This window comes from Manihot esculenta, chromosome 3, assembly GCF_001659605.2.
Source record: "Manihot esculenta cultivar AM560-2 chromosome 3, M.esculenta_v8, whole genome shotgun sequence".
Lineage (NCBI taxonomy): Eukaryota > Viridiplantae > Streptophyta > Magnoliopsida > Malpighiales > Euphorbiaceae > Manihot > Manihot esculenta.
The window spans coordinates 31,170,623-31,192,231 of NC_035163.2; the positions used below are offsets into that span (position 1 = coordinate 31,170,623).

Below are 21,609 nucleotides of genomic sequence, written 5' to 3' on the forward strand. Positions count from 1 at the left end.
TACTTATTGTCTCTCTCCTCTTTCTTCCACTACAACTCAATCGAGAAAATCATGTCTGCATATTAATAAATAAATAAAAATTATTCAATACTAATGAGTTTTAGTATTAAATTAAAACCCTAGCAATGACTCAGTCCTGACATGTTTGGATATTCGTAATGCTTGAAGGGATTGTCCCAAACAAGGGTTATAGATGAAATCAAAGTGAGTTAAATAAAAAGAACAAAATGCAAGAAATTTTGAAGATTTTGCATACATCTCTTAGAAGAAGAAAGTAAAGGAGGTTAATTAACTGACCTTGTTTGGTTCTCTGCTCTTGCAGGCTGCTCTGACAGATTGAAATTACCCCATCATCAAATCAAGTATTGTAAAGATTTTACCAAATTTCCCATTCTGCAGCTGCTCTCTGATACTGAAACCAATATTTTTCCACATACAAAGCTAAGACATATTGATCCTTTTGGTGGTTGCATATATATCCTCTCGAACAAGCTTATCAAATTGCATAGTTGAGGGATTAATTGATAAATCTCATCATACAATAGAACACACAAATGAAACAAAAAAAAAAAAAAGTAAAATAAACCCATAAATGGCCTTGAACTGAAGCTAATTCCTCTTCTCATCAAAGTTCAATGGAGCTGGTTGTTTCTATACGAGGATGATTGTTCCTCTTTTTCCTCAGTATTATTGCTATTGCTTGCCTTCTCTTGATTAGCTCTATCTCCTTCTAGCTCCCTATATCTTTGCAGATATGTTCTTAGAGGCCCTGCATAATCATCGAAACCTAGGGCTGCCATAGCCCAGCAAACATCGTCTCCATTCACAGTCTTTCGCCTTTCCTTTCGACACTTCTCCGACGCTTCACTGGTGACAAAGCTAATGAACTCTGAAACACATTCTTGCATCGTTTCTTTAGCTTCCTTGGAGATTTTTGCATTAGGAGGTAAAATTTGCTTCATGATCCGACCAACGTTGGCAATCGGCAACAAACGGTCTTGTTCCTTGATCCCACCATCTTCACTGGAAGCACTAGCACCAATGTTATCGACCATTTCTTGATATGCAAAGAACTTGGTCTTCCTTTTTCAACCTAAACTTGTTGCTCGAGGTCAAACTCCATTTTTTATATGCATATATATAAATACACGTATATGTATACACATACGTATTATACATACTAGAGAAAATTCATCAAGAGTAATAATTAATTTGATTATAATATCCTATATATACTTTTTCTACTTTAAAAAAGTTAAGTTATTGTGGACCAAGTCTACTTAAATTGACAACTACGTCTAGTCATACTAGCAAGAGATCAGATTCATCTGCAAACAGTGGATGCTGAGAGGGATTTTAATTTAATTTATTTATTTATTTAATTATGTCTCTACAAAAGCTCCACCATTGTAGTGTTTTACTCTTTAATGTTCACCAATAAGATTAATTTCATGTTTAGAATAATGCATCATGTCCTGCCGCGGATTCAACCAAACCCTACCTTATGAAATATAAATTAATTTATACAATATTATATTAACACATGGCGTCGGATTTACTCAAGATTACATCATCCTATACGACAGCATTGTATTATTTTACTACTTGTTTTTGTAGGTTTGTGATCTTAATTTGGAGATGTGACAAGAGTTATATCATCTTTAACCTTGAGTTTGGATATTAACTAAAATTAATTATGTAAAAGATTACTGTTCTGAAAGGTTTCTATATGTATGAAAAAATTTAGTTAGTCTCAATGAGTTACGCTTCTCTCTTTTATTCTTTTTTCTCTTATTCTTTAATTATGTATAACTGTCACCCTATTACAGTGTCACATGTCTCTGTCACGCAGAGCTGTACGTATGAGTATATCTGTCTGTCCATTCTCGTCAGACGGCCATTTAATTTCCCTCCGACATCCGTGCTGATAGGATTACGATATATCTGGGTCTGCTCTCTCTCTGTCACGTCAAATGAGTTAGATTTCTTTTTGCCGAGTCTGAGTCTTTGGTCTGTCCGGCCTGCCTTAATCACTGATTCGACGGTGTGTTAGTGGGTTAGCTCGCGTAATGAAATCTAATGGACTTCAGACCCGTTTTTTTTTCTTTAAACTCAACCTCAACTTTAGTGTCAGACACCTAATAGTCATAAAAAAAATTTAAATAAAGTGAGTTGAAATTTAAATAAAGTCAGCTTGTTTATTGTGACAGATAAAATGGATGGATCCAACATAATTTTAATTAGCAACTATTTATACTAAATAGATTGCAGTTCTGTGTTTGAAAACCCACAATTTCTATGTTTTTTATTAATTAAATTTGCAAAAAAAAAAAAAAAAAAAAACTCATTGGCCGTTGAATGATTCATTAGATGGAATTTTCTAAAGATTAGTTCAGTTGATTCGAATTTAAATTTTGAAAAAATAAACAAATATTGAATGACATCACAGGATTCCATTCCACCAATATTAAAGGATCATCTTTGAAATCAATGTGAATAGTTAGTGGGTGTAACAGTGCGCATGCTTGTTTTCTTCTGCCTCACATCTAGTGATTAATTAATATTTAATAACTGTAATTAAGCAGCAATTAAGATTAATGATGAAAATTTTAATTTAACCTAGAAGTTTGAAACTCATTAAATGGAGAATCTTTTAGAATATACTTGGTGTTCACTTCCAGTTCCCCAAGATTCCTCTGCATTACCAGCTTTCTTTTTCAAATCTGATGATTTCAGTTGAGAATTTTAATTTTTAATGAAATTAATAAGTCAACAAAACAAACAATTTAAGGATGAAATTAGGGCATCTTATTTGTACTAAATATATAATTTAATGCTGTGCCTATGCCACTTGTCTTAATGTTTGATTGCAGCTCCAGCACTTCTGCTGATTAAACTAATTCATTAAATTAGCTACATATTTAACAACTTAATTATCCCATTATTAACAATCATCATCATTTTTTTAATATTTAAAATTTAATTATTAAAATCGTTTTTAAAATTGAAATTTTTTGAATTTAAACGAATCAATTACATATAAAAAAAATCATGAGATCGTTCCTCAATAATTAAATACTATTTTGTCTATTATAATTTCAAATCTACACATGCATATGAAAATGGTTCTCCAACTTAATTTAATTCTCTGTCAAATTTGAACCTAAAGGATTGGTCCACTAACTAGGGTTTAGACTGAATCAATTTAAGATTTAATATTACACACCCACCAATGTAAATTGAAAGAAACAAATTAAGAAATTGAAATTAATAATGGATTCCGTACTATATTCCCTTTCTGGGTTTGCCACTTGTTCCAAGCTTAATGACTGCTCCAGGTTTCGTGGTGATCCTCTCTTGTATATAGAAACAGCAACATCACAGCAGCATCTACAGTAATTACATTTAAAAAAAAAAAAAAAAGATATTTAGGGTTTGGTTTGGCTTGAGAAATTGCACTGATGATTTTAATTTTAAAGGTTGGAATCTGAGATGGGATTAAAGGGTACCCATCTCAATTCCATTCGATTAATTAAATATATAATTAATTAACTCATTAATAATAGTTTAATTAATATGAGTTTGAATGCAAAATCAGATCAAATTAAAATCCATTAAGCTTAACTATTCTGATTAAATTCAGGTGCAGCCAATTAGTTTTTTTTTTTCTATAGAGTTATCTTTGGTTCAAATGGATTTAGTCGTATTTATAATTTAGTTGTAGATAATAATATGATATTTTTAATTAAAAAATTAATAATTAAAAAATTTTTAGAGGTAAAGTGAGATAATATAAATTTTTTATTTTTTTTAGGGATTTCGAGTTTAAGTTTGGAGTATGAAATATGTTTAAAATTTGAGAAGAAATATTTATATTTAATTATAAGAAAAAGATGTATATTTATTTTTTAAAGTTGTTTTTTCAAGTTTTTGGTACAATGGTCCAACTACAATTTTGAACTTGATTTTGAATATGAATCCTGGCATTGCCATTGGACAATCTTCATGCACTTTGTATTATCTATACTCGTACACATATTTCCTTAATCAGATGGACGAGCAGGAGCAGGAGCAGCTGTATACATATATGTGTGTATGTTACTTATCTATCTCAGAGTTATTGATTATTTCTTGTTGCTGCTGATCATATTTATTACATGGTGAAATAAAACTTTGAACTTCAACATATCAGAATCATCATGGGAACATATAATTTTCTGTTTTCGGATTATTTAAAGTATCATATCTCAAGTATGTGAACCATGAATTTCTTCATCTTCTCTTCTTCGAGACCCATCCAAACGTTAATCCCTCCTCCTCCATTTTCCAGGCTCTTTCCATCAGAAAGCAACAACACAAATTCATCATTCGCACTCAACACTGGTCCTCCATGAATAGCCTTTCCGAACCCAACATCAAGCTCATTAAATGGCAGTTTCCACCAAGCTGACACATAGAAGTTCCCGTTTTGTGTCGCAGGTATCCCTCTGTGCACCTCCAGCCAATCTATCACTGACCTTATATAGTCATCTGTAACTCTTTCTCTACCTTCCTTCATCTTCCTTACACCGAATGACAATGGCTTCTTCACCAAATCACCAACTTTTTCTGTCGCAAATGCTGTGATCACTGCATTTCCGGCGAACCCATCTGGTAAATTTGGTGAAATTATTGACCTTATGTCCACTGCAAAAAGAACGGTTGAGAACTCCTCTAAGTTGTCAAAAACAGCCTTACTTCTTGCTCTCCATACATGAGCTACAATGGCTTCAAAGCTTGTGCAAGAACTCTCGGCTTTTCCTTTGAGGGTATTAATCATTTCAGGACTGAAAGAAAAAACCTTCTGAATGCAGTTAAATTTGTTAGAGAAAACCAATGGAGAAGGAGATAATTGGCCTGCTGCAGTGAAGAGGGAAGCTAGAGATGAAATCTCCCTTATCTTTACATATTCTCTGTGTGGATACTTAACTATAGGCGGATTTCTTGCTTTTAAAAAAGTTCTATCATTGTAGACAACATTGGCTTTTAGACCTTCACCTCTACAAATAGATGCAAGACTCTCAAACATATCACCAGCTGATGTGCCATCAAGCATACAGTGATTTGTCACAAACCCAATTGAGAAACTTCCACATGAAAACCTTGTAACCTGCAAAATCCCATACAAAGTAATTTAGGAAGAGACAATAAAACAATAAATAAAGGGAAGACTAAGAGGATGAATTAGCAACCTGGATAGTGAAAAGTGCTTTATCTGCAAGGCTTTTGTATAGGCCAGGCCTCTGGATGAAATGGTGAAATGTAGAATTGGGAAGAGAGAGATTGCCAAGATCCTTCAATACAAGCCTTGAATTTGCAGTAACAAACAAAACACCAGCATTGTTACACAAAAGATCCAACCTTCTAGTCTCCTTGTTGAAATTAAGCCTACCAGCCATGAAATAGTAAGGAACAAGAAGCATTTCTACTGCTCTCTTCACCCTTTCATGGATATCCATTGTTGAGGAAGTGTACTTGGTGAGAGAGACATCAAAAAAGAAGAGTGTTTCAACTGGGAAAGCCACTGCTTGGTCAATATTGGAAAGAAAAATAGTTTCATGTGGTGTTGGGTTGCTTGGAGAAACCAGAACTTCTGGCTCTTGTTTTACTACATCTTGATCAGTAATTATGGGATAAGCATCCATGGAAATTGCTTTCTCTTAGTTTAATACTTGAATGGTTTCTCAAAGGCAGAAGTGTGTATATATTTAATTTCATGTATAGCTTTCTGAGGCGTGTGTGATGATGGTTCAAAAATGTAAAGAGCATGGTGAGATCTTTGTGGAGTGGATCCTAATTGATTGGTTAATTAATTAAGTGCACATTCACCATTCATGGGGTCCTACAATGGGGGCATGGTGTTTTCATTTCTTTCTCTCCATCAAAATTGCTAGTCTCATCTCTTGACTTCTCTGTAGCATATCATCAAACATGTTGGTTGTTGAGAAAGAGAGCCGTAAATGTCTTGTTCTCGAGAAATTAATGGGCTTCTTTGCAAATAATTGTAGGCTCAGCTTGGATCATTTGCGGTGTTTCTGAGGTTTCGGCTGTAATGGCCCGCTAGTGGAAAACGACGACGTTCTACAAAAGATGGTGGACGGGCTAATTGTTTTGCTATGATACTATGTGCGCGTGTGCCTGTTTTCTTTTTTAAGAATGTCGTGATGTGGAAATCATTTTCAAAATTAGTAATTATTATATTGAATTGATATAAATTTTAAATATACTAAGTTATTATTGATTATAAATAATATAAACATAATCTTCAATGTCTAAAATTTATTTTGTTGAAATTTAACGGCTATTAATTATTTTATTTATAATTTTATATTATTTATATTTAATAAAATAATTTTTTACAATTTCTTAAAACATAGTTTATTATTTAGTTTCAATATACGCTTGATGTAATATTGAACTACTTTTCATTTAATATTATATAATTAATAAATAACGCATTTAATAACTCTTAAAAATATTTTGTTGCACTTGTTATAAAATTATTGAATGAACTATGTTTTATATTATTTAATCAATTTGGATGTATTATTACATTTAATTATATATTCAAATCAAAATAATTACTTTTTTTTTTTAAAATAGGGATTGGAGGAGTAAAAGTTTAGACCTTTTAAGACTATAGAATTCACTTTCCATTGGGGTAAGTTTGGAGTGCAATCAAAATAATTACTTATATATTTAATTTGAAAATTTCCTAAATTTATTTAATAAAAATGATTATTATCTATTTAATTTGTAGTATTTTCTCCAGGGTATAAATATTACGAAATTTCCTTTTCATTTGTTTTTTTCTTTCTTCTGTTTGCATGTAGTTTTTGGTAGAACTAGTTTCGAGCCTCCATCTGCGTCAAGATCTGCGAAGACATGGTGGTGATAGCTCGTGGGACGCCGTCCGAAAGGCTCGAATGGGAAGCCAAAGAGTGATCATCTCCATCTTCGTCGGCGCTAACAAGATCTGGTCAAATCCACCTTTTTCTCAGTCTTTTCATTCTTCTCTGGTGCTGGGTTCCCTTGCGTCCTCTCCGGTGAGCAGCAAGCGGTGCACCTCTTAGACCTCAGCTTGTTTGTTCTCAGCCAGATCTGGCTTCTGTAGATGAGCATCGTTTTTCATAGATCCTGTGATTGCATGTGCTTTGATTGGGCAAGGGTGCTTCCTTCTAGACAACGATCTTTGGTTTGTTCTCATTTGGGTTTAAGTGAACATTTTATGCTTTTTCAGCTGATGTAGCAGGAGATCCTTCACCGTCGTTCTGATTCGATCGCTTTTCAGAGGATGAGCAACTTAGGTTTTCTTAGTTCCACCAGATCCTTCTCTCCGGGTTGAGCGGGTTATTTTAGGGCTCCTCCTTTGGGCTTAGTTGTTGGTGTTGTTTTAATTGGGCCTTGGAGGCAATGAAATTCTTTTATCTTCCGATAAAAAAAAAAAGTATTTTTTATGTAAAGCCTAAATATAATATTTAATAAATAATATTTTATATAATTAATTAGTAAAATCAATGCATTTATTATAGGTTTATAATTTGTAATTTAAATATTTTACTATTAAAATTATACAATACAATTATATTAATTATGTTATGTGTGTATTTATGGTAAATACAAATTTATTAAACACTAAACTCGTTTTTATGTAATAACCAACATATATTAGCTGTAACCAATTAACAAAAGCATGACGCAGTTTACTACAGTTTTGCACCGTAGGACACAGCTCAAGCTTTTCATATTCATATAATATATATATAAATTTAATTAATTTTTAAAATTTTAAAACTTGATTAATTAGTTTATTTATTAATTTTAAATATTAAATATTATAAAAAAATTAAAATTATTATAATATGAAAGGATTAATTAATAAATATTTTTATAAAATTGATTAACTGTATAATAAAATACTTAAAATTAATAAAACGAATTAATATTTTTTTTAACTTTAAAAATATTAAATATATAGAATTCTAACACTTTTTGAAATTTTCAACTTTTTAGTAGAATTATCTATGATATTAGCCTTTTGAAATTGTATTTGAAAATAATATTTTTAGGGTTTATTTTATTAAAAAAATATTATCTAGAAAATATTTTCGAATTTTTTTTATTTGTGGACAGTAAAAAAAGTGGTTAGTGAAAATACACATCAAATTATTTATCTCATTTTTATTTTGCATGATGTTACATGTTATTTTAATGTTATAAAGAAAATTACTTATAACATGCTAAATATTAATGATAACTTACACGATTATGTTATTTTTATGCTGAATAAGAATCGTTAAATTAAAAAACTTTAACATTATAATTATATATATTTAATATAATTTCATATTAAATTTTATGTGAAGCTAATTAAAATTAAATATAATAAATATATAAATAGATATTTAAATCATTAATTACAAGAAATTATTAATTATTATTTTATAATCTGTATATTTTTCTTAGATAATTATATGCAAAGTTCATTTTAAACATATAGACTGTGTTATATTAAATTAATTAATTAAAACTAAGTTCAAATCTTTTACGGCTTGGCTTATCCCAAGCTGGACATTTGACACTTTTTGAACCCAATTTCTCCACGTGCTACGTGGAAAATATATACTATTAATTAAGATGATTTTTCTTTTAATCAGAAACAACTATCAAGAATTAAGAACTATTAAAAGGACTGAAATAATTTTTGTTAATTAAATGAAACGGTTCACTAAATAGTTTCTCTAGCAGTTGAAATGGATCTCCTGAGACAACAGCTGGCTTGACTAGTTTGTCAGCACACTGGATTTCCGAATACCATGAATAAATAAAAAACTATCCTCGGGCTCAAGCGAATCCAGTATAGCACAAATAATACTGTTGCAGTTATTGTGCACCTCTGATACTACAATTAGTTTATCAATATCTTCCCGAATCCATATTATTTTGCAACTCTAACCCCATACATGATAGCTTTTAGCTCAACACTTAGATAGACGCTCTACCAAGCCCAATAGAAAAGCCGTACAACCATTTACCTGTAGAATCTCGAAAAATACTTCATACGCAATGTTGTTCCTTTGGAAAATAACAATATTAGTGTTGATTTTAACAATCCCATCAAGTGGTTTAGACCATTTTCCATCTTGTGATGCTTTCATTCTACTATGACTCGACAATGGTAACTTTTCAAGCATAACAAAAATTGAGTGAGTTTCATTCAGCAAAAAGATGAATGAAAGTCTCTAAATTAGGAGGGCGATGCTCAAAGATAAATGCATTCTTGCATAGCCAAAGTTTCCAACAATTCAAGTTGAAGATGAGGGTCCAAGGAATTCGATATATCTTGTTCCTATCATCATACAGATTCTGATGCAGTCACTCCTGCAAATTCATTATATGTGTGAAAAAATTCTCATGCATGACGTTGGAAACCAACTTATTCCATACGTAGCGAGCCCTTGGACAATCTCGTTGTAACAGCCCGGCCCTTTCACCGGCACTGTTACCGTTCACGGCTCAGGGCTATCCCTGGCCTGGTCTCGTGCCACCTCGGACTTTTCACTGGCGTCGTGAATAGCTTTTAACATCCATTCACCCTCACGGATTCCTGGCAGAATTTGTCCCTTTGGGTTCTCGCATCGCATCCTTCCCCAAATGGATTTGGCCCAAAATTTCTCTTTAGAAATTAGGTCGCCTCCCCCACTACTCGAACCATTGACCTCCCACTTTAAAGGAATAGTCTGGTGAGAATGAGTACCAATTGTTCAACAATTGATTATCAACTTAGGATCATCTTGATTAAGATCATCTTGATGATGATGCAAGCTTCTTAAGATCATCTTGATTATCAACTTAGGATCTATGATCATTCTGCAAAAGCTCTATACAATTTGTTTTCCTTCTCGTGATAGTTTTAGAGTGAAAATAGGCAATACTTCTGGCACCCTATTTAATTCATTAGACTTTAGATTTTTGATACCAAAAAACCTCTTCGCGATTAAGAATAAAATCCAACTCCTTTCGTAACTCGATCTCAAATACTTAATATATAAATGGCCTATTATTTCTAGATAATATTTATTCAAGTAGCAATCTTTTATTCTATTAAAAAATATTTCTAAATACCTTTCCGTTCCATACCCTTAATCTCCTCGACACACTTGAAAGAGTCCCACGAAACTGTTATGTTTCCTTGAAAGTTCTTTGATATCTATTATTCAAAAACTGTAATGATTATTAAAACAAAACGGTATTTATTTTTTTCTAACATAATTTAATGGAAGCAAATTCGTTCAGGGTATTTTTGTCATTTCGCAAATAAATCCATTCAGAAAGACACTTTGTTGTCACTCTCCTCCACCGCGATTGACATGCACCCAACAATTATCTACCTGGCTCCCTTATTGGTGCCAGGTAACATTTTGCTGCAAATTATCATACTTTTATTTCTGCAACTCACATATTTAACCACAAGAATAGGTGTGATTATTCGTATGAAAAAAATTTTAAATTATTATATTAAAAGTACAGCTATACAAAGTTTGAATAAATATAAAAGAAATTTAACATTTAAATTAAATATTTGTATTTAGATTTATGTGATTATTATATTTATTTTTATCAATTTTGTATATTTTTCTATTTAAAAACGTGATTTTACATTTATTAAAAAATTTATTATATGCAGTAAAATTTTAAATTAAATTTAGTTTTAGATAAATATTAGTTAATTCAATTTAAATATTTAATTTAACATTTATGAATTTATCTTTATATAAATTAAAATTTCTGTTAAACTGCAATCTATAGCATATTATCATTCAGGAATTCATTCTACAAAAATTAGTTTTTGAAATATGTCAATTGCATAAACTTTTATCATAATGGAAAAGTTTTTTTATTCTTCTGATAGTTTCTCTGTTTTTTTAAAAAAATTTGAAATTTTATGATATCATACAACCTCATATACCTCAAGTAAAATATTTTTTTTTCTCAAACAAAATTGACACTTTAGCTATTTTTGTATTATATTAAAGAACCTTTATTTAAACATAATACTAATATTTGACAAATTAATAAAGTATTTTATTATTAACTAAATATAAATTTTAAAAATTATATTACAAAATAAAGTTATTCTGATGTAGCTTAAAATTACCCGCCATTGCCAATGGAATGGGGAGGTATTTCTGCCTGTGGAGACTTAGGTTGAAGTCCCTGAATTTCTTAGGAAAGAGCAAGACATTTTTTTTATTTTTTTATTTTTGCTTTTTTATTTTATTTTTAAAATGTAAATGCAAATTTATTTATTAAAAATGAATTATGTATTAAATATATAAATTTTAAATATAAAATTAATATATATATATATATATATATATATATATATATATATATATATATATATATATATATTATAGACTTTTTAATAATAACATAATTCAATGCGTGTGAAAAGAAGAGAGAAGAGAGAGCAAAAAGATGAAAAATGAGGGAAGAGAAGCGTGATTTGGACAACGGTGTTCGGCAAGGGAGGTTGTTTATCTCAATATTCATAGTATTTTCAATTGTGATAATTATTTTAGGTGTCTTTTTTACAGGTCTTTTATTTTTGCTCTGAAATTATTTTTTAAAATTATTTTTATTTTAATTTATTTTCAATTAAAATACTTGTTTGTTTATTTTATTTGAGCGATAGTGCTCCCTTTGGACTGCTTTTGTTAAGAGTGTGAGGAGCCAGTGATAATCGAGCAGGAACATTAATTTATTCTTTCAAAACGGCATTATGATTATATTAGATTGAAAATACTATTAGTAAATCATTTTTTAATGATGGTAGTTTTAAATATATAGAATTTTAATTGATTGTTGATTTATAGTTTTATGGCTGAATTTTTTTATGTTACAAAATTTTTATTTTTTGAGTTATATGATTAGAACTATAGAAATGTATTTGATTGTGATATATTGTTATGGTTGTGAGCGGTATTGCTCGCCTTTATCGTGGTTGTATTGCAATTTACAGGACAGGTTGGCGATTGAGTCGGTGCCATGGATGCCGATTCCAATCAATTTTTGAGTTAGAATATTGAGTTGATTTTCTAGATTAGGTTCCTACATTTTCTTTAGGTCGTAGAGTTTGATATTTTTCCATTGATATATGTTTTGATATTAATCTGTTTGAATTTTACTAAAATGCAATCTTATATGTATTAATAAAAAAAATATATATTATTAAAAGTATAGTATTTGTCTCTAATAATAATAATGGAATAATAATAATAATAATGACGGGATTAGGTTTAGAACTGAAAAAAATTACCTTATTACTGACGCATATAAAATTAATAGTGATAAAATAGGAAAAAATTAATTAGATTCGGAGCAGGATAAATTTAGAATAAATTATTCAATTTTCCGAAAAAAAAAAGTACAATTTCTGTAAAATTGAAAAAGTAAAATAAAATTACCACTTTATCCCGGGGACTTGCATATGTAGCTGATTTAATACCGAGTATTGAAACAGAGGAATCTCATTTAAAAAGCCAGGTGTCAACAATTGTAGCAATGGTATACTCACGCACTACAAAGGCGCGTAGAGATATATCATTTGCGTCATTGTAAATGGACCAGACGCCCTTTCTTTCTCTCGTAAAATATTTCTCTCTCTAAAATCAGCGACTAGCCAAGAGAGAAAGGACTTTGCTCGCTCTCCTTCTCTCCCTTCCTATATAATATATATATTTATATTTTTTTCCAAAATCTTCAGTAAAATTAAACATTTGCAGCCATGAAAGCCCAGTTCTCCTAAGACAGGTATTCGTCTTCCTTCTATGTTCTCTCTTCCCCCTCTGTCTGTGTTTTTGTATATATATATATTTGTTTATTTTTCTTTGGTGTGCGTGTTGAGTTTATGATTCTCTCGCTTAACTTAGCGTATAAAAGGTCTCGTTTTGTTTATTTATAATCTATAAGTTGTCAATCGGTGCGTAACCAAGCATACCCATTTCCGCAGGTTGGCTCTCGGCACTTGGGTTTTGACGGGTTTTTGGTTTTATCAATGGAGGTATGTTTAGTAATTTTCTTTCTTTCTTTCTTTCTTTTTGTAATTATTTTTTATTGTATTTGTGTTTGTTATTAGGATTTAATGCTGTAAAGTCTTTGTGGGTTAACGGTTTCTGGCAGTGTAAAAAAGTAGAATTCCTCTAGATCATTTTCGAATTCTCAACTACGAGTAATAGTAGTTTTTCTCGTACTCTTTGTTTTTGCTTCTCTTTTATCTTTAGCTTTGAATATTCTTGTTCGGTTTGGATTGGTTTAGGAGATAAATGTGCTTCATGGGTAGATGAAAACTTCGGGTTTCTTAATTTTTGGATTCGCGAATGGATCTGGCGTTGCTTACATGCTTCCCTGAGTTTCGATAGCTAAGTTTAGTACTCTTTTTTGCCTGCGCTTTGATGGAGCTCGTATAATACAGTTGTAATTTTTTTTTCTTTCTGTATAAAAATATGAGCTTCTGCACATATTTTTTAGCATATCGAATTTGCTTATTTCATTTTTCTATAATTTTAATTTTTAAACTTCTTTTTTGTCTGAAAAAAAAAAACTACTGTTTACTTTTGCTTTTGTTTTTTCCTTCAATTTTTAATAATTAAATACATAAATTTTTTTTTTGGTTTCTAATTCGAATTGATACTTAATATCTCTTTCGTTGATGAGTTTCATTCCTTATATAAAATAAATATTTTAGTTTTTTTTTTTTACTCTACTCTGAGTACAAAGTTAAAACTTCTCATTGATCAAATGCTTCCAGATTTCATCGTTTTTTTTTTAAGAAAAAAAAATATTCTGGATTTTTGCAGACTGCTAGTTTAAGTTATAAAAGACCCTGCAATTACTGAATATGGACATCTTAATTTCTATTTAAATTTAATTCCAGCAATGATAGATTCCATATGGATTACATAGACAAAATTATTAACTGTTGGAAGGTTACTAACAGAAAGATGGAAACTTTGTCTAACCAGAAGATTTTTCTTTTCTGTGAATCTGAGATTGTTCTTTGTTTTCATTATGTTTCTCTACACTTGTATCTCAGTTTACAAACCTTAATCGTATATATTCAAGTGCCATATTGTAAACTCTTAAAGAAAAGAGAAAAGAAGGAAGTTATTTAATGTTCATAATGTTTTTATCCCATGCTAAATTTATTCTTAGGTAACCATGTTACTAAGGTTCTTTTGCATATTCTGTTATCTCTGCAATATAATTAATCATCTTGGTTTATTTGAACCCTTCTGTAGCTGGATGTCGTTCAAGTGAAACATGATCGGAATTGCATTGAACATGAGTCTTCTGAGCAATCACTTTGTCCAGAGACTCTTGGTATAAGTGATGCCTTCAGAGACCCTGAGCTGCTTCCTCGCATTGGTGATCGGTACCAGGTTGAGATACCATCTCTTATGACACGATCTGCCTACCTCTTGGTAACAGAGATGGGAAATGATCCAACAATCTTGCCTTGTACTTCCCATGATTTTTTAATGGGATTGCCTATTTCACTAATGTGGATCAAGGAGGAAGTCAAGAACATTAAACATGAGCGCCAAGAATTTCCTGGTGATTTGAATGGCAAATCCATAAAATATGAAAGCATTACAGAGATGCAGATTTTTACAGGAGGTGAGTTACAAGTTAAGACTGAGCCTGTGGACATTACAACCAATGGTGGAATAGAAGACAGTGAACCTGGAAAGTACAGTTTGCAAGAAGATAAAAAGAATCAAATGCATCAGCAGCATGGATGCAAAGGCTACCTTATGGTTCCTGGTACTTTGGGTGTTGCATGGAATGATTTAGAGGAGGCCAGTTTCCTCCTTGGTTTATACATATTTGGAAAGAATCTTGTTCAAGTAAAGAAATTTGTTGAGAGCACAGAGATGGGAGATATTCTTTCATTTTATTATGGGAAGTTTTATAGGTCTGAGAGATACCATAGATGGTCAGAATGCCGGAAAGTAAGAAGTAGAAGATGTATATATGGACAAAGGATTTTTACAGGATCCACCCAACAAGAGCTGCTATCTCGTTTGTTTTTACATGTGTCAGCAGAGTGCAAAAATGGCTTAATGGAGGTATTTTATGAAGTATTCTTGCATGATGTGCAACCTTTGAAGCACACCAAATTAGAATGAAGTGGTTAAGTATAAAACACATGGGAGTCATGCATTTAGAAATACGTGCACACACAAATCAGTAAATCAGGAAGTATATGCTGAGCTAATTTATTTTTGGAAATACATTTTTATCTTGTTTTCTCGGAAATATGCCTTTTTTGGGGCTTTGATAGACATGCTTCCCTTGATGAAGAGGTTAATCTGTCAAATCTCAAGATTTGGTTCTAATTTTTAGAAGAGAGATCTTAAGTCCTGGTATTCTTTGATAGGAAAAGGATAGTGGATTGAGTAAATGACAATGGGATTTTCTGTCTCTAATGTAGAATAAAAAGTTATTACATTGAATTAATCAATCTCACTTTTGAAATTGAGAAAGATGTACTTTTTTTTAACAGTTTTTATCCCTTGCATTGGTTTGGAAGACTATATAGGGAGGCTTTATGTTGGTTATCTTTTCACTGTTGCTTTGTGGTAAGCTTGTCCTTACTTCGTATTAGGTGTTTTTCTTTACAATACTGCTGCAGCCACGGATTTTCATTGCTGTTGTAACTTGAAGTTGTTCCAAATTCTGTGTCTTCATGTGTTCCAATTTCCAACCTCATTTGTTTAGAGTGAAGTACATTTAGAGGCTAGAGATTGTGGTTAAGTTATCCAATTTTTATCAGCTCATGATTATTTCCTTTCATTTAATTAGTAATGTGATCTATTGGTAGGTTTCTAAGACATTTGGAGAGGGAAAAATGTCGCTAGAAGAATATGTATTGACCTTAAAGGCTACAGTTGGATTGAACACCCTTGTTGAAGCTGTGGGAATTGGCAAAGGGAAGCAAGACTTAACGGGCATAGCTGTGGAGCCTCTTAAGTCGAATCATGTTGCTTCTGCTCGTCCAGAAATACCAGTTGGCAAAGCTTGCTCCACCCTTACACCTTTGGAAATTGTTAACTTCCTAAATGGAGGCTATCGATTAAGCAAAGCCCGATCAAATGATCTTTTCTGGGAGGCTGTTTGGCCTCGTTTACTTGCAAGAGGGTGGCACTCTGAGCAGCCTAATGATCATGGTTTTGTTGCTGCTTCCAGGAATTATCTGGTCTTTCTAATCCCTGGCATCAAGAAATTTTCAAGACGGAAACTAGTGAAAGGAAACCACTATTTTGATTCTGTCACTGATGTGCTGAATAAAGTTGCTTCAGATCCAGCTCTTCTTGAGCTTGATGTTGGAACAGACAAAGGCTATGGTAACAAGGAAGAAAACGGGTGGACTAGTGATAAAATTATGGACCAACAAGATTTTCCTGATAAGCAGCGGCATTGTTATCTCAAGCCACGAACTCCTAGCCGCAGTGCAGAAATCATGAAATTCACTGTTGTTGATACAAGTCTGGCTAATGGGGAAACAAGCAAAGTGAGAGCACTGAGAAGCTTACCATTTGAAATGATAAACATTTCCACCTTCACAAGTGATTCTGAAGAAAGTGATGAAGATTCTTCTGACGATTCAAGAAATGAATCTGATTCTTCTGACAACTTGTGTTTTCATCATGATAAGACTGATATTTCAAAATCTGCAAAGATCAATATTGACAAGGGAGACTCATCTGGCAGGGAAAATTTTGAAAACAATGTTTTAATGCAGTGTTCCCCTATACTTGGCACAGGTTTCACCAAGGTTCCAGTCAAAATCCCCAAGGATCAGAAAGATGGTAAGTATGGTGACAGGCAACCAAGTAAGCATGTCAAGGGTCATGCAATAAAGAGAACCAAACCTGCAGATAGGAATCTTTTAGCGCCTGTCGCAAAACGATGCCGAAGGTTAACTGCATGTGACCGAACAGCAACTACCTCTGGTACGGTCAATGTCTCAGTTGATCCCCGGTTAGAACAAGATGAAGTTGGCTGCACTTCAGGAAATCCTGACTTGCAAGAGAGTACTCTCTCTCATCGGGATTCACATCAGGCAAAGTTGTCATCCACCAGTTCTTCGTCTAGAGGCAGTCCTACCATTACGGATGAATGCACTCTCAGCAGTAACTCACCTTTTGCTGAACATCATAATGGGAAATCTCAGCCTCGGACATTGATTGACCTGAACATACCCATCCCTCAAGATGCTGACTCAGAACCTTTAATGATGGAAATTACAGAAAGTCAGCATGATCAAGCAAGTGGACAGGCAGAGGATTCTGTTATGCTGAAAAGTTCCATATCAGTATGTGATTCTACTACTGAGCAACCTTCTGGGATTTCCCGTAGACAAAGCACACGAAACAGACCTCTGACCACTAAAGCACTGGAAGCTCTTGCTTGTGGATTTTTAAGCATAAAGCAGAAGCGAAGGAGTAGGGAGGATGATTTTTCGCTAGAGAACTCAATATCAAGGCCTTCACGACGTGCTCGCAGTAAGGTGAGAGTTACTGAAAACTTCGGAACTGGTGTAATGGATTTCAAAGGAGATGAAAGAGCAAACGGCGTATGTAAGGGGAGTAGTGACATGTTCAGTGAGCTTCATGTTTAGCTTGGGGAAAGTATAAGGCTCCAAATTGTGGGCTCCGAGATTGGTCAGTTGCCAATTTCCCAGCTTGTAACATAAGAATGGGGCTCTAAACGCCTTCTGTGTGCTAATCAGCTCATGAAGAATGAGCAGAGCACTTAGCTACTGAGGTATCTGTAACATGAATAATATAGCAATCTTTCTTTTTAGCTTCCAACTGCTGTGGCATACATGGCTTCACCTGCTAACTTCATGAGGCTGTCTGTATTAGGCAAAGCGCCATTAGAGGCACTCAGCATCATTTAGAGAAGATGGAGGGAGTAGCTGCTTGCCAGTTAAATATTTATTATTTAACAATATTGGACAGAATAAATGGTTCATTATTTCTGTGTCTCCTTGGCCTGGATTTTTCATACTGTCATGTTGTTGTTGTTGTTGTTGTGTAGTAAGGGGAAATTTGACAGTGTTGCTGCCAAATTTAAGAGATTGTTGATGTTGATGATAAAGTTTGAGGGAGCATTCAAGCTGGTTGATAGAAGTTCTACCTGTTGGCTTTGGTTTCTTTATTTTTGCTGTTATTGATTCCCTCCTCACTACTAAAATTTTCTGAAATGAAAAAATTTTCCGAGAAAATTTTTCTAAGAAAATTAAATATAAAAACATGAACAAAAGAAAGGGTAAATTTCTGAGAAAATTAAACATGTATAATTAAAAGTTTTAAGTAATATGAAAAGTAAAAAAAAAAAACAGAAAAAGGAATCGATTCAATACTAGTTGTGCTAATTTAATTCAAACTAAAATTTGTTTCCCCAGTTAAAATAACTTGTGCTTTTAGAATGTCAGCTTTAACTATTTTTTTTTTATCAAATTTCTATTGGATTTCGAATTTAAATTCCACAATGCAAAATCGACGTCAGTAATAATAAGCCAAAATCCTACGGCCTCAATTAATTTTACCACTAAATCAAAACATGTCGTCCTTCCTTATTTCTGGATTTTAAATATGGAAAACGGAAGATATAAAAATGATAATTTGTTATTAATTTATTTTTCTTTAATTTTTAAATTATTAAAGTATTATGAAAATATTATTTCAAATATAGTTAAAAAATTATTTTATTATTTGTCTAAATTTTTAGGCGAAATTGATCAGACAAAACCACCAACGGGAACAATAACAAGAAGGGAGTAGTCCCACGCGGCCTGCTAGGAACAGAGCCACGTGGCGACTAATTCCATGCGCCTTTTGTCTAAAAGGAGCGTATATGTTATATACGCAATCATCATCATCATCTCTTTTGTGAATGCTTCTACTACTAAATAGTACTAAACATTCAAGCTGTAGAATTAGAGGAATGGGCCAGGCATTTCGTCGAGCATCTGGCAGAATCCGAGCCACCGATCCATCTCCGACTCCCAAGAGCGCAGGTGAACGCAGGTCTCCCGTGGCCACCACTGATAACGCCGATATCTCTAGGAGAACCACCCAATATAACAATCAAGAAAGTCTTGATTCTGGTTAGTGCCCGTGCCATTGTTTGTTCTTTAGACTTATTGAACTCTTATGGCAAGCTGATTGATTTGGAAGTTACAGCTACTTTGTTTTTTTTTCTGGGGAATCCAAATACAAAAACAATTTTTTAAATTGATTTTGCGTTATCAATATGATTTTCATAAACAACGACTTGCATATTACCTCGAGTCATTCGAGGGGTTTATTTTTGGTTTCTGAGAAAACTAAAAGAAGACAATAAAATTCTAGCATTGGGGAGTGTGTTGCGCTTATAACTTGTATTTCTTGGTCTTTCTATTATTCTTAAATAGCAGAATTTGAAGTGTTTTGTTGGATAATTATGTTCCAAGCAAACGTTTTCACGCCTTGGAATTGGATTAATAAAGACACGAGTCACATGACACTGTAAAAAAAGAACAGTCTCCAGTATTTCCCTTCGATTAAAATTAGAGCCATTATAATGAAGACATTTTCCGCAGCAGGATTGGGAAAAATTTTAGAGTGGTGTCTTGCTCTATCTATTCTTTCCTTCCTTTCTTTTTTTAATCTCCTGGTTACAATTGAAGTCGACACATATCCTTCTAGATTGCAGAAATCAGACTACGATGATGTGTTTTTGAAAATGTAAATGTGTAAATGGGATGTTCACAACGTGAGATTTTATTAGAATGGGCTTTCCCCATTTCTGAATGAGGACAGGCATATTGCTGATGTTTTATTTCCTTGACCCCTGTTTATCACTTATGATAGTTATATAAACCTGTTAGAGTTGTTATGTTATGCGTATTTGCATGAGAGTTTGAGCCAGTAAATATAAATTCTAGTTCTTTTTAATTTGACTAGTATATATATTTATGCAACTTGTGTGAAGAAGGGGTTACTACTGACTAAAAATTGTTCCTTATTTATGCTCTGGATAAGATGGTGCTCCGAGAGTGAATGCTGACAACGTCCTTGAACAACGAGATCCACAATTTGATGCAATGCTTAGTCAAATGGTGGGTAGAATTAGATTAAAGCCTGGAGGCAAACTTGAGATTGGTGAGGTGAGCTATTGGAATTTTCAGCACTTTGCTTTTATTCAACTCCTTATAAGTATGTGCAATCATTAATAAGCATTGTAATTTTGTTGATATGCTATAGACACGGGTTCAATTTTAACTAAAGCTATTGAGTCCATTATTATGCAGTCTGGTAGGCACTGAATTAAGAAAGAATTTCATGATTTCTACATAATAATATTATATGGCAAGAGATGCCAATTCATGCATTTAATACAAAAAGAGATTGCCTATTCAAACTTGTGATTGGTTTATGAGGTTGCTTTTAAGCCAACCTCTATGTTGCACTTGCCTAAAGCTTTACGCCTTAGCGCATACTTGCATGTCATGATTGTTAACCATGACATTTTCTATCAGTGATCCACTTGATATTGTCATTGGAACCTGTTTTCACTGATCATGCGAGGCTTTATCCAAGTGAAATAGTTCCTTCTTTCACTTTTAAGATAATCTGAAAAGATGCGGTTGACTATGTTAACAGGCAGCTGTTGTAGAAAGGTATAATAGACCCATGCCAAAGCTGCGGGACACAAAACCTGATTCCGGCAGGTATGAAGAAAGACCTGCTCCTCAAGGAACTCTGAATGTGGCACAGCTGCGCCACATCATGCTTCTGCATCAAGGCAAAGCTGATGATCATAATGGGCCAATGGACATACACCAGATTGCTCAGAAGTTTCGACTTGAAGTTGCGCTGGTGCAACGAATCTTGCAGTTTGTATCACTGCCACCGGAGGACAGTAATAAACGGAAAAGCTATCAGTGATCCTGTCTTTCACTTCTGCTCTGTTGAATAAGGGAGAGTAAATGCTGCAACCTGAAATTTTATCAGCTGGGCGGGCGCGGGCAACTATGGTTTCATGTACTTCTCGGAGCAAATATAACTATTTGGTGGCCGCAAGTATCTGGAAATAGCTGTACAATTTTCACATTCCAATATTTTTTAGGCTATTTTAGTTAGACTTCAGGTAAATTATTTAATAAAATTATTCCGTTCATGTCGTATAAATCAGAATTGTAACTGTAATCTTTTTACTCCTCACGATAGCTTCCATAAATTTCGAAGCTTGTCTTCTTGTTTCACCCATACTTCCTGGTTTTCAGAGGCATCCTTGTGTGTATCAGGAGATTTCTCATGGCATATCTGCAGACTAAAGGAGTGAAATGTGGCATTTTGACATGTATGGTAACAGAAAATTAAAGAATGCAAGGCTACATGGTTGGATTCAAGTGTTATTCACCTGCAGGTGTTATAATATTTTCAGAGCAACTAAACATACCCATCAATAAATGAATTGTCTTTCAATAAGTGGTCCTATATTATTGAGATG

General features: G+C 32.9%; 4 protein-coding genes across 4 annotated transcripts; 2 read left to right on the plus strand and 2 right to left on the minus strand.

The window, feature by feature from the left end:
- Window positions 1-208: 208 nt before the first annotated feature.
- Window positions 209-1,118, minus strand: LOC110612282 (nuclear transcription factor Y subunit B-5). Its single transcript, XM_021753024.2, has one exon. The coding sequence runs from the start codon at window positions 1,053-1,055 to the stop codon at window positions 633-635; it is 423 nt and encodes a 140-aa protein (XP_021608716.1). The 5' UTR covers window positions 1,056-1,118; the 3' UTR covers window positions 209-632.
- A 3,018-nt stretch (window positions 1,119-4,136) lies between these two features.
- Window positions 4,137-5,691, minus strand: LOC110610715 (omega-hydroxypalmitate O-feruloyl transferase). Its single transcript, XM_021750765.2, has 2 exons — window positions 5,232-5,691; window positions 4,137-5,149 (listed from the first exon to the last, which is right to left on the minus strand). The coding sequence occupies exons 1-2, from the start codon at window positions 5,682-5,684 to the stop codon at window positions 4,241-4,243; spliced, it is 1,362 nt and encodes a 453-aa protein (XP_021606457.1). The 5' UTR covers window positions 5,685-5,691; the 3' UTR covers window positions 4,137-4,240.
- Window positions 5,692-12,698: 7,007 nt separating this feature from the next.
- On the plus strand, window positions 12,699-18,242 carry LOC110612228. Its single transcript, XM_021752947.2, has 4 exons — window positions 12,699-12,855; window positions 13,055-13,105; window positions 14,343-15,173; window positions 15,929-18,242. Exons 2-4 carry the CDS (start codon window positions 13,100-13,102, stop codon window positions 17,726-17,728), a joined length of 2,637 nt encoding a protein of 878 aa, XP_021608639.1. The 5' UTR covers window positions 12,699-12,855; window positions 13,055-13,099; the 3' UTR covers window positions 17,729-18,242.
- A 597-nt stretch (window positions 18,243-18,839) lies between these two features.
- On the plus strand, window positions 18,840-21,364 carry LOC110611757. Its single transcript, XM_021752206.2, has 3 exons — window positions 18,840-19,222; window positions 20,139-20,263; window positions 20,760-21,364. Exons 1-3 carry the CDS (start codon window positions 19,009-19,011, stop codon window positions 21,042-21,044), a joined length of 624 nt encoding a protein of 207 aa, XP_021607898.1. The 5' UTR covers window positions 18,840-19,008; the 3' UTR covers window positions 21,045-21,364.
- The last annotated feature ends 245 nt before the right edge of the window (window positions 21,365-21,609 follow it).

Coding starts and splice junctions, on each gene's coding strand:
- LOC110612282 (XM_021753024.2), bottom strand. CDS start 1,055: ATGGTCGATAACATTGGTGCTAGTGCTTCCAGTGAAGATGGTGGGATC.
- LOC110610715 (XM_021750765.2), bottom strand. CDS start 5,684: ATGGATGCTTATCCCATAATTACTGATCAAGATGTAGTAAAACAAGAG. Junction 5,150..5,231: donor AAGCACTTTTCACTATCCAG/GTTGCTAATTCA, acceptor GGGATTTTGCAG/GTTACAAGGTTTTCATGTGG.
- LOC110612228 (XM_021752947.2), top strand. Junction 15,174..15,928: donor GCAAAAATGGCTTAATGGAG/GTATTTTATGAA, acceptor ATCTATTGGTAG/GTTTCTAAGACATTTGGAGA.
- LOC110611757 (XM_021752206.2), top strand. CDS start 19,009: ATGCTTCTACTACTAAATAGTACTAAACATTCAAGCTGTAGAATTAGA. Junction 19,223..20,138: donor TCAAGAAAGTCTTGATTCTG/GTTAGTGCCCGT, acceptor GCTCTGGATAAG/ATGGTGCTCCGAGAGTGAAT. Junction 20,264..20,759: donor GCAAACTTGAGATTGGTGAG/GTGAGCTATTGG, acceptor CTATGTTAACAG/GCAGCTGTTGTAGAAAGGTA.